This window comes from Siphateles boraxobius, unplaced genomic scaffold (genome assembly GCF_051911475.1).
Source record: "Siphateles boraxobius isolate OS27281-9 unplaced genomic scaffold, OSU_SipBor_1 130, whole genome shotgun sequence".
NCBI lineage: Eukaryota > Metazoa > Chordata > Actinopteri > Cypriniformes > Leuciscidae > Siphateles > Siphateles boraxobius.
The window spans coordinates 9,816,812-9,836,450 of record NW_027508734.1 but is presented as its reverse complement, the minus strand read 5'-3'; the positions used below and the strand labels follow the sequence as shown (position 1 = coordinate 9,836,450).

Genomic DNA, 19,639 nt, shown 5'->3' with positions numbered 1-19,639 from the left:
AAACCGAGGTGGTAATCCGGTCACGATGCGAAGCGGAGCATTATTTTTCTAATAATTCAACGACCTGTCATTAATTATTCCTCACTTAATGCATTCATTTCATTTTAACAAATGAGACTTATTGTAAAGTGTTACCATATTCTGTTTGTAGATTTCGGCGAATATTGACCAATGACCAGTAGACCATGTTTGAATGGAGGGGAAGACACTCAGCTATGGCGAGCTGTTCGTATCTGGTTATTGTCATGATAGTAACAGCACCTTGAATTAACAGAGGTTTCTGAATAATGCTACACAATACTGCAGAATCCACAATGAAACAATTTATAAACGCAGAGTTATATTTAAGTCTGTATTCTATCATTCACTCGCTATTTTTTTCATTCCATTGTTTTCTCTCTCTCTCTCTCTCTCTCTCTCTACTAATTTATTCACGTGTGTGGCCATGTGTCCTTATTACTGGCTTAGCAGATGCTGACATTAGTATTAACACTGTGATTTGAGTCTGCTGCAGTGGATGATTATATATTTGGGCCTAATCTTGCGACTGTGAAGGTCAACTCAGTGTTTACAAAGAGCATTAAAAAGAGTGACATTGTGCTTGTGAAACATAATTGCTACAAGAGGGAGGAAGCATGCATGTGTTTCTGCTCATAGAGGATCATTCGGGAACACTAGGTCTTTTCTGTTTGATGCTATAGTGAACTGCTCACAGTCAGTTGACTTCTATTTTAAGAATTCTACTTTAATGTTTCATGCATGCTATAGTGCACAGATCGCTTGTTTTGCGGTTATGAAATGCTATAGCATTCAAACTTCTGGAACTCAATGCATTTGTATGGCTGCATTACCAAGCATGCTAATGAAAAAACTAGTCACTAATTGCAACTTGATTGGACTCAAAATTCAAATACACATCCTTTGAAGATGAAAAACATATCATGCAGACAAAAAAAAAATAGATGCTTCATCCAACTTCTCATCATCATGGGAACAATGCATGTTTTGGCATGGGTTTTTTATTTGTGCATTCTACTTTCCGGTGATTTATTCATTTGTTTGTAGCTGGCCTGATTTATTAGCTGAACACATGGAAAAGTCTCCAATAAACCTGCATATCCACTTCTACATTGAGTCTCTTTAGGATGTGTTTGCTTTGACCATGAAATGTTCTCATGGTGAAACATGACGTAACTACACCTCTGTGTCTGTTTCTTCCTAGTTAAAGGCAGTTTTGCCTGTCAGGAGATAAAAATGAATCATGTCGCTAAACAAAAACCAGCTGTTTTTGCTGGATTTACAGTGTTTCTGTTTTGAGGCAGCAACTTTCTAAAAGAAGAGTTAATGCATTGAGCAAACTCATGTCATAAGGTTAAGGGAAGGGAAAGGGCAAACTTCCAAACTGCATTAGCTTGAAAACAATCCATGGCTTTCTTATTTGAGGGGACGGAGGGGCTCAAAATGATTGAAAATGATGCAAGAAGCACAGATAACTGTAGTGTTAGTCAGTTGCTTGAAAGTTTGTTGACTTGTTTTTATCTTGTTTGGACTTGATCATCTGTCTGTGTGAAGTTCAAGTGAATTAAAGTGGGATTCTAGATAGCAACTTGTTCATCGTGCTTCTGCAACCGAAAGAATTCTTCACTATGTGTTGCAATAGTGCTTTTCTAGACAAGACGCCTGACTAGATTCACTCAGCTTTTATTGTCTTTTTTATTCACTTTAAAATATCAACAATTTTGACGCACAACACAATTTTAAAGCAGGGTGAACTGAATAAAATTTGGACATTTGCCTCACAAACATAACAAAGAAAACCATTTAAGCAAGAACTAATGGATTATTTTGGTTTGGCGACATTGTGCGTTGCATTCAAAAGTAGAAACCACAAAGTAACCATTTTAACATATGTTTTATATAAATTGAACTACAATTAATCGACAATTAACATTATTACATAAAGATCACGAATGTAAGAGTATGGAGGATGATTGTTGTTCATTATAACATTTTCAGGGCAATCTTCACCAGTTTGTGATGGAAATTCAGTAGTATGTTTAAGGCAAACTAAGATATAACACATCCACATTCCCTTCCGACTTCATCTTGAGTACCAAATATTATGACCTTGCTCTCCATTTGGGGGACCCTGTACTTACTACAAGGATACAGTCACATAAGCAGCATTTCTGCAAAATTTATCAGGCAAAAAAGTCAGTAGTGTAGGGAATCATTGCATGAAGCACTAATCACACAGAGGTTGCTTTCAAACCAAGCAGTTTCTGATGGTCAACATTGCAAATTTGTGTAACCAACTTGAATCTGATGTGAAGTCTGCATGGGGAAACGTGTGTGGGTTTTGAATGTGAAGTCTTGCAGAGCAACGGTAAATTTGACCGCGCTTTGATAAGGGGTAAATTATGGAGCCTCATGTTTATGTTGTCAACTAATCCCTTAAGCTCATTTGAATTTAAACAATGTCTACACATCAATTAGAAATGAACGATATTTAAAGATTCAACAAATATACGGGTTATCTATACAGATGCACTGGACTGTCTTCTCTCTTTAGAAACAGAGAAGAAGAAATGTATGAACAATGCATGAATAACCATTTTCTGTGACTTTGTGAATAATTTTTATGATTATTGTAGATTAAAGGCTGTATTACACTACACACATTTTTTACAGATTTTTGCACTGAACAAGTCAACACTAGTTGCCCAAAGCCAGAGAAAGTCTGCAGATATTTGGCAATTGATCGATTTCACAGAAAATTACATCTTTATCTTTAAGCTTCAGACTATGATTGGTGCCTTACAGACGTACAACATTTGGACAATATGAATTCTCAAGTAAGGTCAGAGATCTGGAACAAGTTACCGGCTGCCGTGAGAGAATGTCCGACTTACCCCAGCTTTAAGAACCAACTCAAACAATGGCTCAACACACATCAAATTTGTGACCACTAATGGACTTTGTTGTGTTTTATGTCTATAGGTTCGTTCACTGTTGTATTGTTTAAGTATATGTATGTATACCATACCAGATCCAGCACTTTACTGTATTAAATAGCACTTTAACATAATTAATATGTACTTCATGTACATAGAATAGCACTTTACTGTGTATGTGTATATGTGTGTGTCTGCCGTACTAGATGCAGTACCCTCCGGCACTAAACAGCTCTCAAACTAAATTAAACTGAGCATTATTTCATAGAATGGCACTTTACTGCATAAACAGCACCTTAAATTACAAAATCCTTGTCTGCTAACTGTGGTTTCTTTTATAATATGTTGTTGAAAATTGTGGCGTCTTTTAAATTGTGTTGTATCGTATTCAATTTCAATGTTTAGCTGTGTTACTTTGTACTGTGATGTCCTGAGAGGGGGACTACAGATGTAAAATAGCCTTTGGGCTAATTCTTGCATATGTACATTGCTAAAAAGCTAAGATGTCCACTAATATGCACTGTGCCTGTCAAATAAATAAATAAATAAGTATATGATTCAGTTCAGTCGGAGGATATCAGACATGTTTAATATTTTGAGCCATTTTCAGAACACATTGGTTTAATTTGTCATGTACCTCATTTGCAATGAGGCGAATGTTTCTTTGTGAGTTGGTTGTGTTTGGAACGATTTGAAAGTCTGTGATTCTCAGTTGTTTAGTGTATGATACCTAGTTTTAATCTGTAACCACTTACAAAGTTGTTTTACCATTTACAAAAAGCCTGATTTCCGTGTAATGTATTTCAGCCTTAAGGAAATATTGGGGTAAAGTAGCAATTTTAACAATGTAAATGCAAATTTTCTTGTATTAATTTGACCTTGTAATTGTGCCTACAGTTGCTCAGAATGATCTTTCTCAGAATGAATCTTTGTTTATTTCCCTTAAAGGAATAGTTCACCCAAAAATTTAAATTATCACATAATTTACTCACCCTCAATCCATCCTATATGAAATTCTTCTTTCAGGCGAACGCAATCGGGAGTTATATCAAATAACATCTTGGCTCTTTGAAGCTCCTAAAAGCATATCCATCATCAAAGTAATCCATACGAATCAAGTGGGTTAATAAAGGCGTTTTGAAGCGCAGCAATGGGTTTTTGTAAGAAAAATATCCATATTTAAAACTTTATAAACTATAATCCCTGGCTTCCGGCAATGGCTTACGCGCATTCGAGTCAAGTTCAGGCGGAAGGGTTACTTCTGACTCGACGCAGGATGTATTACGTAGCATAAAGTTAGGCAAGAATCGACAAACGTGGGAGTGCAGAGCTTAGAGCAAAACAAAACGCTGGTCATGAATTAGAAGTCTAAAACAAGAAGTTTTGAAGAACATTTTCGGAGGATTTCGATATAATAGAAGAGGAGCTACATCCTACGTTATACGTCGGTCAGAGGTCACGCTTCTACCAGAAATCAGCTCTCTCATGAACGCCTGTACAGCCACTGCTGGAAGCCAGTGATTATAGTTTATAAAGTTTTAAATATAGACACTTTTCTTACAAAAACCAATCGCTGCACTTCACAAGGCATTTATTAACCCACTGGAGTCGTATGGATTAAATTTATGATGGATGGATGGATGTGGTTTTAGGAGCTTCAAAATCTATCAAGTCAATGCCATTACAAAGCTGGGAAGAGCATGGATATTATTTGATATGACTGCGATTGTGTTCGGCTGAAAAAAGAAAGTCATAAAGAATGGATTGAGGGTGAGGGTATGAGTTCTCAGCCAGTGTAACATTCAGTTGGCAATTGGTACTGCACTCCATGTCTCAATGAATGAAGTAATGAAGGTATAGTTCACCCAAAAATGAAAAATTCTGTCATCCTTTTCTCACCCTCATATCGTTTTAAACATTACTTACTTTCCTCTGTGGAACATAAAATACTTTCTTTGTTTTTTTTGTCAATTGGAACTAAAAGGTTCTTCAAAACACCTTCTTTTCTGTTCCACAAAAGAAAGAAAGTCATACATGTTTGTATCGACATGAAAGTAAATGTGGTGAACAATCCCTTTAAACAACACTCTCACTAAATAGCCTCTCACAGAGTAGTTGTACGGGACGTGCAGGTTCCATTACGAAACACCATGTCGGAGGCTAAGCACTCCTTTGGAAAGTCCTTTGGGCCACATGTGGTCTGACGCCGTAGGGCGACAGCGCAATAGTCCACCTGCTCGGCATCCAGCCCGTTCTCCAGCCAGCGGAAGCAGATGATACGCTGGAACGAGCGGCGGAAGTTGTCAGACACAAATCCGTAGAGAATGGGGTTGGCGCCGCTGTTAGCGTAGCTCAGAATGACAAATAGCTGAGTCACCATGGGGTCCGGCGGCTTGCAAAACACACTGATCAGCTGCACAATGTAAAACGGCATCCAGCAGACCACGAAAACGGCGACCACCAGCAGGACCATGCGTGTGATCTTCTTTTCAGAGCGCCGGCGCTGCAGCCAGCCCGCTTTGAGGCCCACGGCTCGCATGCGCACCACGATCAAGCAGTAGCACATGCAAATGGCTGCCACTGGGATCAAAAAACCCAGTAGGAATGTGTAGACCACAAACGCTTCCGACCACAAGGCCTCAGGCCATAGAAAGTTGCAGTCCACTCCACCGTCCTGCGCCGGGACCGTGTCTGCAAATATAATGATGGGCAGAATCACAAGCAGCGAAAGTACCCACACGCAAACGTTGACCACTTTTGCGACGGTCGGGCGACGGTAGCGAGCCGCTTTGATGGGGTGCACCACGGCGATGTAGCGGTCCACGCTCAGCACGGTCAGGCAGAAGATGCTCGTGAACATGTTGATGCCGTCCACGCTGAGAACCAAGCGACACATGAGCGAGCCAAACGGCCAGTGATGCACCGCGGCCGAGGTCGCCAGGAACGGGACGCTCAACATGAAGAGTTCATCCGCGATGGCAAGATTGAGAATGTAGATGTTGGTGGCCGTCTTCATCTTGGCGTACTTGAGGATGACGTAGATGACCATGGCGTTCCCTGTGACACCGACACAGCACACCAGTGCATAGATGGAGGGGATGATGATCTTGCTAGCATCAGGTTCAGATTCATAATAGTCATAGTCACCAGTCGAGTTGAAAGGCAGACCGGTTGAGAACATGAAGCTCTCGCTGCCATTGTATCCAGCAAGCTCAGCCATTTTATATTGTATTGTATTGTGTTTGATATGTTTACCCAAATTAGGCCTCTCAGTTTGTGATTTCCAGTCAATGTCTGAATGGTGTTGTAAAGTCAGACATTCTCAAAATGTCACCAATAAAACAAACGGAATATCTCCAAGAATTGTTTTTTTTTAACCTTCAAGTGTCCTTGAATTTTTTTTTGGTGCCAAACCAATAGTCCGATCCTTATGTTGACCCAGCAGTCTCATCTCCAGCTTCTAAGGGATTCAGCTTCAGAACTCGGAAGATCTGACGTACTAAGCAGGAAAATTTAAATCTGAAGGCGAAATTGTTGCATCTGTAAAAAAAAAAGTTGTAGCATTCTTCTTCAAATCCCATGCAAACCTGTGCTCGTCTATGAGAGTGTGCAGGTGTTGAAGGGCACGGCTCACTGAGCATCTTTCTACTTCTCATTCTTGGCAGGGGAAAGGCATTCCAGCTCATTAAAAAGAAATTAAGGTCTGTGAATCAAAGTATTACGATGTTACTCTCCACGTGATCTTGCCTCAAGAACAACCTCCCAGTGGAGAATTGATCCACAGCATATTGTTGAATCAAGATTAGTTCATCTAGAGTTAAAGTTGTTCCAGCGTACCATCATATAATAGATGTGGCTGGAGGAGTTTTAGAGGTCTGTCACAGTTTGCTTTCTCTCGTTGACGTTTCTTGCTCCAGGCGTCATTAAGTCCTATAAAAAGAAAAACCTTGTTAGTTAAAGGCACTGATGGCAATCCTAAGGTATATACAAGGGACATCTGCTCACTCAAAAAAAGTGAAAATATCCATAGATAAGACAAAAATGTAGACTTTAAGTTGATTATTTTTACTAATAGTTTTTTTTAACCATAAATCGAATAACATTTGGTGAGGCTTTATGCTTAGAACTAAAATAATTATTTGACAGATATTTTATTTCAATCGTCCACTTTAGACATTCTGCTATAAGTAACTTTGCAACTACTGTACATGTCAACCAGCAGATATTAGAGTATTAGTAGACTGTCTGATTAATATCTCCTAATCTACACTTTATTTTGAGACATTCTACTGACTATAAGTTACTTTGTACCTACATGTAGTCTACTAAGTCGAACCCTCACCTAACAGTCTACTAATACTCTAATGAGAGTTAGCTGACATGTAGTTGCAAAGTTACTCACAGTTAGTATGCCTAAAGTGGACTTTCAATATAAAGTGTAATGAAATGCATAGTAAATAAATAGTATTTTAGTAATTTATCTTATTTAAGGCATTTGAATGGAAAAGATAAAATGACTCATTAAGAAAAATATAATTTGGTTTTGAGACACCAGTTCATCCATGTCTGACTGTGTGTGCCTACATTTATTTGCACTGGTTATAAAATGGATTCAGAGATTAGAAGTGAGATATTCGTGTCATCCTTGTAATTGTGGATGTATGAGTATGTGTGAAGGCTCTCTCAGCCCTGTTCAATTACAAAACATGAAGATGCCGAGACACCTTTGACATCAGTCTGTTTGCTCACAAAGAGCAAACATCCTGCTGTAGGACTCGGCCATTGTGGTGCCAACTAAATGAGAAAGTAATGAAAAGGAGAGGAGAGAAAACACAAACCCCTGCACCTCCTCACAACTCAAGCTGTGCAGCTCGTGCCCCTGATCATCCACAAGGCAAATGCAGTGTTAAGCACAAATCTGGCGAGCTAATATGAATGGTTGGAATACAAATGGCTTTGTAATGTATAAAAACAGCTAATGCTGAAGAAAACAACTGAAACTGCATGCGAGCAGAATTTTGAGCACAGATTATAAATAAAGCTTGAATTCTTCCCTGCCATTCGGTTTTACAGTTTCAAACTGAGAGATAAAGATGGAAGGTTTTGCTAAATCCAGATAATTCCAAGCACCCAGTTGTGTTATTGCTTTGAACAATCCATGCCATGGTGTGTTTTTATCCTGGGGGCATTTTTCAGTCATTTTAATCCATTTCTGTGCCAAAATAGGTCTAAATTGCACTAGTATTTTTAGGCGGAACATTTTTTCTCTTTAGGAAAATGACCACCCAATTTCCTCAAAGAAAAAATGCCCTCATTCTTTGCTTTCAATATTTTTCTGTTTTCAATATCTAAAAACAGAAAAGAACATGTAGCCTATATGCAGACTTTGTGACACATAGGCCTACCGAACTGAACTGAATTGAACCAACATTAAACTGACTGAACTGACTGGCTGAATAATGATTTAAGCTGAAGTGAATATTTCATTATTGATACATTTTGAAATATTAACATTGTTTTTTCCCTCCTGTTTATTACAGTGAAGCTGCTTTGTATTGTAAGTGCTATTGTATATTAACAAATGTGACATGAGTCAATGTGTTTTTCAATTGAAAGGACTCCAAAAGCTTAATGCTATTATTTTTATGTATGATAATAGCGGCTTCTTGTTTACAGTTTACAATTTGTATGGGTCACCATACAGATATAATCATATAAGCACAAGGAAAAAAATTCTGTGCTTTAATGATACGTACTTAACCGTTATTTATCAAATGCAGGAGAAAGAGAAATTACAATTATTTACAAACCATTTCAGAGCTCTATAGCCCGGTAAGTAGTGCATTCAATGCGGTAATATCCATAAGTGCACCGGCTGCTCATGCCAAAACAAAAGCCTTTTCAAGAAGCAAAGGACATTTCATGTCTGTCATGTGATGTGTTCTTTTGGTCATAAAGGTGAAGTAATGCTAGAAGGCTTAAATCAGCATGGGATGGAATAGAAATGAGGATGACACTAAAGCGAGGATTGTGATGTGGAAATGGACCTTGAGCAGATACAGATAAACAATGAGAAGCAGCAGGAGCAGAGAACATGGTGAAATAAAAAAGTGGGATTGTGAAAGAGGAGCAGGTCACAGGTGGACCGTCTCACAGATACAACCGAGTGTGAGTTAAGACATGCTGGAGGAGCTCATGATGAAAGATAGAGAGGAAGATCAGGGGAGTGAAAAAGAGGGAAAGAGAATAAGTGAGAATGGGTTCACAGTGGAGAGGGAAACTCCATCACTGTTCTCTGACATTTTCCTAAAGCTAGTCTCTCTATCTCTATCTCTATCTCTATCTCTATCTCTATCTCTATCTCTATCTCTCTCTCTATCTCTCTCTCTCTCTCTCTCTATCTCTATCTCTATCTCTATCTCTATCTCTATCTCTATCTCTCTCTCTCTCTTTTGTTTAAAAGTGCAAAATCCTTAGAAATATGTATTTTTTAGATTTTATACCATTTTCACCAAGGTTTTCTGATTTAATGCCACAAATGTCAAGTGATGTATCCAACAGGTACAAAAAATGTTTTGGCACAACCTAGCTTCCCTTTTTTCCGCAGCCTTGGATCATTTTTAAATATATCCTAAGTTATAATGAGCATCATTTACCATTTGACCATACGTTTTTAATTTTCAAAACTGTCCAAATATATTGAAGGTCTTTTTTTGTTTTTGGTCTCTTTATTTATAAGCAATAGCCTTTAGATTAAATCACAGCAATGGACCATAAATTGTTACTTTCTAATTCTAGTGCAGCATGCTTTGCATAGGACTTGAATGAATATTGAAATTAAGTGTTATTTTTTACTGAAGGGAAAAGGCTTGTTAGTGTTTAATGCTGTTGTGTTTGTCATTTAAAAGTGTTTCTGTGATGTTACCATTTTTGTGGTAATCATTGTGCTGAAGAGTTTGACAACATGAAGGTAAACTCTACATTGACTCATAAGCAATGACTGTGTTAATGCCAGTGAAAAGTTATATCTTTTTCATTAAAATACATGCTAAATTAGTTACACGTAGCATGTGCTATTATAGCTGTGAAACAGATCAGATTAAGAGTGTATTTAGCCTGTTCACATACTACAGCCACTCGCTCCTGTTTTACCCAAATGCTTTGAGTTCAGTAAGAGGTGCTAAAAGCATCATGTCACATTCGTCTAAAAATGACTCGTGTGTTTTGTACTCTCAATTGTATTCAGAGCCTTTATTCAATTAGTGTTTCAACTTGTCACATTCTTGCAAAACACAGTGCATTTGTGGGAGGGTGACACAAATAGGATGCATTTGTAAATTAGGCTTTACAAACATTAATTGCTGTAACAACCCTTGAAACCAATTTGCTTTGCTTGCAATATAATTTTCACTTTATATTCACTGCGAAATCTAATTTTATACAGACTGTTTTGCAAAATAACATTAGCTGATCTTCAGCGGATTTTTTCAAACTCAGATATTTTTACTCTTTTAAAGTGTTTATTACTTTGAGAAGGCACTATTATGATTGGTTTTCAAACAACGCCTCTAATATGCACACTCGTTGTAACCGTTTTTTGAGTTATGACAACTTCGAAAGAAATTGTGTTCGACCAACAAACTACATTGAGTTAGAGGAACTTAATTTATAACATATACACAAATATTTGAAGTTGATTTCTCAAAAATGTTAAGTCGCTATGATTTGAGTTAGGCCTGGAACCAGTTAAAGTACAGGTAAAAGGATGGTGATGTGTATTTTTCTGGTGTGTCTGTTTCATTATCTACTAAAAGGGTCATAAACAAAGACAGTGCTTCAGACCTTCAGGATTGGCTCCCTAATCCAACTCATGCTTTGTGCGTGTGCGCGCGTGTGTGTGACAATGTAATGACACTCTGTGTGTGTGTGGTTGTCTTGAAATGCACTATAAAATCTATGGATTTTCTGAAGGACATCTATAAAAATAGCTATATGTAAATATATGTGATTTTTTTAACCTGTTTTATCATATGAAAAAAACCCTAGGCCTACATTGCTTATAAAAATTATTAGCAGATGATGTGACTTATATATTTGTAAATTATGCTTGAAGCCAACATTTTGCCACAGCCCATTTTTTCCCAGTTAAAGGTCTGCATCTTTTCTTCTCTGAGGTCGTGTGATGTGATGTTATTACTTTTTGTCTTTTGAAATTTGAATGCAATTTCCACACTCTCCTAATTATTATTTATTTAGAGTACAGCTAAGAGAAAATGAAAGTGAAAACTCACAGTCTCCACCTTGTGGCAACATCAGGATGCCTGTGAATTGTCATTCAAAACAAGTAAATTGCTGTTTACTGACATAACGTGAAATTATCAATATAATGTTTTTAATAATGTAGGGTCAGTGAAGATCAGGATACTTAATACTTTCAAATTTTATCTTCACTGAGCATTGAACTACAGTATATGTGATTTAAAATCAGTTAGTTGCTGGTTTACTTATTATACATTGGTGTGTATATATATATATATATATATATATATATACACACACACGTTCAAAAGCTTGGGATCTGTAAGATTTTCAATGTTTTTAAAATAAGTCTCTTCTGCTCACCAACGCTGCATTTATTTGTTTAAAAAAACAAGTTAAAAACAGTAAAATTGTGAAATATTGTGACAATTAAAAATAACTATTTTCTTTTTGAATATATTTTGAAGTGTAATTTATTCCTGTGAATTATTCCTATTTCCAGCATCATTACTCCAGTCTTCGGTGTCACATGATCAATCAGAAATCATTCTAATATGCTGGTTTGTTGCTCAAAAAAAAACATTCATTACTATTATTCGTCTTGAAAACAGTTGTGTACAATTTGTTTTTCAGGATTCTTTGATGAATAGAAAGATCTATGTCATTTAATTGAACCTTTTGAAACATTATAAATGTCTTTACTGTAGCTTTTGATTAGTTTAATGCTTCCTTGCTGAATAAAAGTATTGCCCCCCAAAAAAAAAAAATCTTACCGATCCCAAACTTTTGATTGGTGTATAATGTTACAAAAGCTTTCTATTTTACGATAAGTATTGTTCTTTTGAACTTTCTATTCATCAATTTTCTTTACATAACTGTTTTCAACACAAATAATAATAATAATTGTATTTACAATAAGTAGATAGATAGATATTTGTAAATATAATCATATATCTGTGAATAATATCTATATTATTATCATTTTGCAAGACATTATAACTTTCCTTCTGTATAGTGTACGCATGTTTAATCAGGTCGTTGTCCTTGAAACAGACGATTAATGTGATTCATGGAGACGGCATATAAATAGATCAGGAACCTCACTGCTTTGTTTTACTGCTTGTATTAAAACGTCTGATTTGATCTGTGTGGTGAGTTTTTACAGACATTATAGATTTCCATTTTCACCTTATCGTTCCTTGTCTGTTTGTTTTCAAAGATCTGTTCTAGTTCAGCGTAACAGCAGAAGAGGTCGATGTGAGTCATGTAGTTTGTACACAGTTATTAAGCCTAATGAGACTTTCAGTTAATCATGTCAGCCAGAACTCAAGTGGACACACACATTTCTACTTTCACGCTTCCTTTAAGCAGCAGTAGATATTTATTTTTCAGCTTCCAAGTACACACTAACAATTATATGCAACGATTATAACAACTATATTGCAAACTTGTTCCTAAACTACCAACTGTGTAAACTGAGCTCAAATGAAGTCAGTTAAACGAAATCACCATTAATATTTTACATGAACTACTAATGAACCACTTAAATTGACTGATTTCAAAATTCATAATTAGTCACAGCAGGTAAAAAATGCATGTTGCTGAGGTCTTTTTTTATTTTAAATATACTGATTTATGGTTGAGTTTACAAACACAAATAGCTTTTGGAATATTCAATCTTTGAAAGAGTCTTCATATTTAAAGTGAGTGGCTGTACTCATAATAGTAGTATAACATATTTTAATCTCCTTTAAAGTCTTCCAGACAAGTATTTACAAGAGGTCAGCAATATCACCTGTACATTTATTTCCTTTCTCCAGCTGGAGCATCTGATCAGGCTTTAAACACATTATTACTGCTAATGCACACTTAAAAATAAAGGTTCAAAAAGACTGTTTTTGCAGTGATGTCATCAAAGAACCATATTTGGTTCCCCAAAGAACCTTTCAGTAAACAGTTCTTAAAAGAACCAATTTCTCTTAGTGTGAAGAGCGTCTAAAGAATCAAAAGACTGATGAAAAGGTTCCATGGATATTAAAGGTTCTTTATGGAACCATAAATGTCAATAAAGGAGCATTATTTTGTAGATGAGAGTGACACTGTCCACTTACAGCAGATCTTAGTGATTCACAACCAGGGCTGCAAGAGGGTTTGACAGAAATGATGACTTCAAATAAAAACGCAGGACTGTATAAGCAGATTAAAATAATCTTTAATAATATCTCTCTCATCTTCACAATGACAAAATGTCAGAAACAGTTCCCCGGTGAACTGTCAAAACATGTGAGAGACACAAGTGTGAGTCCGTGTAATAATGGACACTTTAATAATAATGATATGAGTTAAGAGAGACATTTCTGGTACCGTTTGGTATTAAAGAGGTACTGATGAAGACAATAAAGGTCGGGGAAACAGAAATAAACGTGTATGTGCGCTTGTTTCTGATGCTTATGCGTGACTGAAGGAAACCGCTTGCTCTCTCTCCCCTCCTCATACACAGTTACATATCTAAAACATTGTGTCTCAGACTTGCACAGAGCAAACATGCTCACTTATATTGTTCTCAGATCAGTCCATAGACATAAAAACCAGCATTGTTCATTAGTGTTTTTCCCCTCACATGTGAGTCGTTGAATGACAAAATCAATACTAAATTATGTAAATGATGGACAGTTAACTAAGCAATAACTCTATCTCCATTTAAAGTAGATGGGTTATAATGTATAGAGATAGTTGTATTTACCTGTTGTGATCTCGATGAGTAGAGTTGTGTTGGTTTGCTGCTGATATGTCAGTCTGTTTGTGCAGGTTGTTCAGTATCGTCCTCATGATGCTGGAGACACTGATAAAGCTGAAGCATCTTCTCGTCTCCGGCTTTTTCATCCGTCCAACTCTATTGCCTTTCTGTCTCACTCATTCTGTTTCTAATTCTCTCCCTGTCTCCTCCTGTCTGTCTCTCTCTCTCCCTCGTTCATGCGATGCCTTCACATCCTTGATTCCAGTGTTGTGCTGTCATATGTGCTCTCTCTCTCTCTCTCTCTCTCTCTCTCTCTGTGTTCTCTCTCTCCCCCCATCTCTCTCTCTCTCTCTCTCTCCATCTGTGTGTTCTCTCTCTCTCCCCCCATCTCTCTCTCTCTCTCTCTCTCCATCTGTGTGTTCTCTCTCTCCCCCCATCTCTCTCTCTCTCCATCTGTGTTCTATCTCTCTCTATCTCTCTATCTCCATCTGTGTGTTCTCTCTCTCTCTCTCTCTCTCCCTCTCTTTCTCTCTCTCTCTCTCCCTCGTTCATGCGATGCCTTCACATCCTTGATTCCAGTGGTTGTGCTGTCATATGTGCTCTCTCTCTCTCTCTCTCCCTCTCTTTCTCTCTCTCCATCTGTGTGTGCTCTCTCTCTCTCTCTCCATCTGTGTGTTCTCTCTCTCTCTCTCTATCTCTCTTCCTCTATCTCTCTAGCTCAATCTGTGTGTTCTCTCTCTCTCTCCATCTGTGTGTGTTCTCTCTCTCTCTCTCTCTCTCTCTCTCTCTGTGTGTGTGTTCTCTCTCTCTCTCTCTCTCCATCTGTGTGTTCTCTCTCTCTCTCTCTCTCCCCATCTCTCTCTCTCTCTCTCTCTCTCTCTCTCTCTCCATCTGTGTGTTCTCTCTCTCTCTCTCTCTCCATCTGTGTTCTATCTCTCTCTCTCTATCTCTCTTCCTCTATCTCTCTAGCTCAATCTGTGTGTTCTCTCTCTCTCTCCATCTGTGTGTGTTCTCTCTCTCTCTCTCTCTCTCTCTCTCTCTCTCTCTGTGTGTGTGTTCTCTCTCTCTCTCTCTCTCTCCATCTGTGTGTTCTCTCTCTCTCTCTCTCCCCATCTCTCTCTCTCTCTCTCTCTCTCTCTCTCTCTCTCTCTCCCTCCATCTGTGTGTTCTCTCTCTCTGTGTTCTCTCTCTCTCTGTGTGTGTTTCTCTCTCTCTCTCTCTCCCTCCATCTGTGTGTTCTCTCTCTCTCTCTGTGTGTGTGTTCTCTCTCTCTCTCCCCATCTCTCTCTCTCTCTCTCTCTTTCTCCATCTGTGTGTTCTCTCTCTCTCTCTCTCTCTCTCTCTCTCTCTGTGTGTTCTCTCTCTCTCTCTCTCTCTCTCTCTCTCTCTGTGTGTTCTCTCTCTCTCCCCATCTCTCTCTCTCTCTCTCTCTCTCTCTCTCTCTCTGTGTGTGTTCTCTCTCTCTCTCCCCATCTCTCTCTCTCTCTCTCTCTCTCTCTCTCTCCATCTGTGTTCTATCTCTCTCTCTCTATCTCTCTGTGTGTGTTCTCTCTCTCTCTCTCCCCATCTGTGATCTATCTCTCTCTCTCTATCTCTCTGTGTTTGTTCTCTCTCTCTCTCTCCCCATCTGTGATCTATCTCTCTCTCTCTATCTCTCTTCCTCTATCTCTCTATCTCCATCTGTGTTCTATCTCTCTCTCTCTATCCTCCCATCTTTCTGTCTCATTACAAACACATTTATTCTATTTTCAGGACAAACACAGCAAACTCTCCTTTATTTTTCCTCTGTCTGTATCTGTCTAGATTAATTGTCTGATTGATCATCTACCTTCACCTGAAACCTATTGTGCCAAGGTGCATTAAAACCCCATTGATTTGAAAGCTTCAAACTATCCTTTTATTAATGATTGTTAGCTGTTCTTTTGGTTGTCTTCAGGATGTAAGAAAATGGATCAAGATAATGACAGTGGGCGGCTTTGGACAGTTGGATATACTGAACTTTAAAAATAGTTTTTTCTGTCAAAACTGTATTCTTGGGTGCCAGGTTTTCTTGTCAAATTTTTTTTCTCATTTGCAAGTTTACTCTTACAGTAACAAACACTAAACATGGTCATATGATAGCAAAACAAACAGACTTATTTGCATTTTGTGCATCATAGGCATGTGAGAACCAAAGCTCATCGATGAAATTTTTGTTGTTGTTGAGTGAATCATATCTTATTTCAAATATTCTGACTAAGAAAATAATTACTTTTTTTGTCCTTTTTGGAACATGACAGGTCTGTTGCTTTATTTGCTAAGATTCAGAATCTAATTCATAAAACATTTAACGTAATTTTAATTAAATCATAACTTGGAGATTATTTCATTTTTGTTTATAGAGCACAAAGTGCTTCAAAGATCTTTTTGTCTACATTTAGAGCATTTAAGTTTTTACATGTATTGCTTCGAGTGTAAATGCAAAGTAGCTTGAGAAAAAACGAACTTACCTTCCACTGTCTGAATTTACAGAAGAAGAAAAAACTCAATACTTTTAGATCCATTAAAAGGATTGAACGCTATGTGATGTTGCATTAAAAATGAATGGCTTATGTACGGCACGGGTTTAATGGGATTTATTGTCATAACTAATGAAGTTAAGGTTTTAATAAATGGCTACAATTCATCATTTATTCATAAAATAATTCTTGGCATATTTTTACATATTTTTCTTGACACATGTTAATGTCTTAGAGACTCAGGCTTATAGCATTATCAGAGCTGCGCCCAGAAAACACAAAGCATGTTTGGACTTACTGAAATAATAAAAACAAATACATTAGATTATGCTCGGCGGTAACCTTTTAGAATTCCTAGAAATGCCTGAAAATGTGTAGGATTTATGATTGTGCTTAGATACTTTAACCAAAGCTGCATTAGACCAGTAGATACACAGAGTGGTACAAATACAAATACTAATTCAGGAGATTTTCTCAGATGAATTTTCATGTTCTGCCGTTGAAGATTATAATTTTGGAAGCACTCTTATTGTTTTTTAGTTTTTTTTTTACAAATGTATTCTGCTGTCATCAGTATGTTTAACATCAGTCTGCTCTTGTGCAGTTTGTATGAATCAATCCCCTTCAATCGAATGAATCTGTTATAGGCTATAATTGAAGAATGCCATTTCAGTACAACAATTCTGTCTTTCTCATGACGCCAATACTCTTTTGGCTGATTGGTTTTTATTACTAATTTCAGATAAACCCTTGTCATCCATTCAGTATCATATAACTTAGTAAACAACCTCAATTAATTAATATTCTGCAATTATTGTATCATACTGGAAATGCCATGAGCAAATAAAATGCTTGTCTGCGGAAAACATTAAAGAAAGGATTGGTATTGCTTTACGTATGTATATTGACAAAAAATGGACAAACTCAACTGTTGGTTTCAATTGTCCCAACCTATGGTTTGGTTTGTCCATATTTGATCCAAAGGCCCTCATGAGATCGTGTAGAAAGAGACCATTGCCTCTTTAAATCGGTACCACTACATTATATAGTAAGTGAACAGAAGCCTACTGATACTTAAAGTAGTACATGATATAATGATACCAGTCTTTTTGCTGTACAGTTCAAGTCAGTAGGCTACACGTGTGCTACTGTTTGGCTAACAGAAAAATGTCCTCATATCATTATTATTAACAGGTAATACTCAATGACTCAGGGCTCAAAACTGAGGATTTTTTTTAGATCAGATAGTTAGGCCCTACTTCCCCTGCCAGAACATGCACTGGCTCGGTCTAAATAAATACAGTTATTGTTTTCATTGGCCGAATTTCCATTACAGATTTACGCAAAACTTTTTTTTTTCTAAATCTCGATAAAAACTATTGCGAAATGACGCCGTTTCAATTAAGCGATGTTATGCGACCAAAACGTCATTTTTTCCTCTTGCGATAAGTCATTCCAAAAATCATGGCGACGGATGTTGGCAGGTTAAAGTAGGCTATATTCCAGCCACCGCATCGCAGACATTATATTAAATCGATGAGTCTTACGTGTGTTATCTAGGCATTATTAGGTGTTTCTGGGTATTTCTCCCTCCTATCTTCTTCATGGTCTTGATAAATTGTGGCATTTCTTTGTTAGAATCCTGTATTTTTTTGTATTTTCAATTTACAAATTACTTGTATTTTAATTAAATAAAAAAAATTCACAGCAGTATTTTGTATTTTATTTCAATACATTTGATGAGTAAGTATTTTTAATTAAATACTTTTTGATGTAGGCTATTTGTACCCATCTCTGATTAAACGCGATATCAACTCAATAAATAAATCATAAATCAACTCATCAACCCAAGTCTCCTCGCATTCCATTGTCAATTGCATTCGTTCCTGTTGCTTGTCCTCAAACTAGCAAGCCCGCGTGGGCGTCAAGTCTGAGCAGGACGGGCGGAGGAAACAACGCTCTCCGATATTTTGAATTTGGGCTGCAGTACCTATTTCCACCGCTAGCTGTCAATGTCACTACTGCACCTTTAGATCCTTGTATAGCAGTTGTGAGTATTACATTCAAAACCAGTTCCTGATATGTGTGCTTCAGATTTGTAATTCATGTGTGCACTTGTGAATCACAGGAGAGAAGGAGAAGCGTATCATAAATGTGACAAAAAATCTTTTTTACTTCATGGTTCTCTGGAATGATTCTGATTAGTCAACAGGAACATTATGTAGTGAAATATCATTGTATCATGACAGGTACACTGCACTTTTGACTGTTGTCTCCTGCACTGAGCTAGATTTATGTCTCTCATAAAACCATATTTATGCTATATTTTCATATAAAACATGACTTGATGGAAAGCCACCGTCTTTGTATGTCCTACAGGGAAGAAAATGCATTCATTCCCAGTGTGTTTGTTTATTGTATTCATACAATAAATACAACATTGCAATGGATTTCATCAGATAATTTCAACATTTTTGAAGTCTAGAAAGCAACCATAAATGATTGCCTTGGTGATGTGGCAACGTTTTATGCACCACTGAGGATTTTGTAACAGTTACAGGAGTATAACTGCAGTCAGGTGCAGAAAATTATGGTTTTTAACAGGCGTGCAGATGTCCTTTAATACTGAGTGCAAAGGAATTGGTGTATTTTTAGCTGAATATGTCCATGTAGTTGAACCATAAGTGCACTGATGTGCTAGCATTCATACCTCCATCAATACGTAAAGCAGTCACGCTTTAAATTGATCTTGGCCCTGTCATTGTGTCATGCTTGTGTCAGTGTGTGAGCGCTCAATACTGAATAGAAGTATGCATTTCAATAATTCATGCCTTCAGTACAGTCAGGTAAAATGTTATTGCCTTATAAAAGAATGAAGAAATGCTTGTACATGCACAGAACATCTCTTCACGTTTATCTGAAGAACATAACCTTTTAAATGTGCTAACATCAAGGTTATGCAACAATTAGCTTGTCTATGTATGTGTTTAAAGGATTAGTTCACCGTCAAAATGAAAATTTACTAATTTACTCACCCCAATGCCATCCAAGATATCCATGTCTTTCTCTCCTCAGTGGAAGAGTTAAGTTATTTGAGGGAAACATTTCTGGATTTTTCTTTGAGTTGCTAATGCACGATCACAGCTGAGGAGGGGGGGTCTTATCTCGCGAATCGATATGTCATTTGCAAA

At 37.2% G+C, this 19,639-nt stretch overlaps 1 protein-coding gene across 1 annotated transcript; it reads right to left on the bottom strand.

Annotated features, from left to right (window-relative positions):
* Window positions 1-1,685: 1,685 nt before the first annotated feature.
* sstr1b (somatostatin receptor 1b) lies at window positions 1,686-14,410 on the bottom strand. Its single transcript, XM_077227776.1, has 2 exons — window positions 13,957-14,410; window positions 1,686-6,884 (listed from the first exon to the last, which is right to left on the bottom strand). The coding sequence occupies exon 2, from the start codon at window positions 6,172-6,174 to the stop codon at window positions 5,059-5,061; it is 1,116 nt and encodes a 371-aa protein (XP_077083891.1). The 5' UTR covers window positions 6,175-6,884; window positions 13,957-14,410; the 3' UTR covers window positions 1,686-5,058.
* Window positions 14,411-19,639: the final 5,229 nt, after the last annotated feature.

What these genes read in the sequence shown, in the direction of transcription:
- sstr1b (XM_077227776.1), bottom strand. Translation starts at nt 6,174, where the DNA reads ATGGCTGAGCTTGCTGGATACAATGGCAGCGAGAGCTTCATGTTCTCA.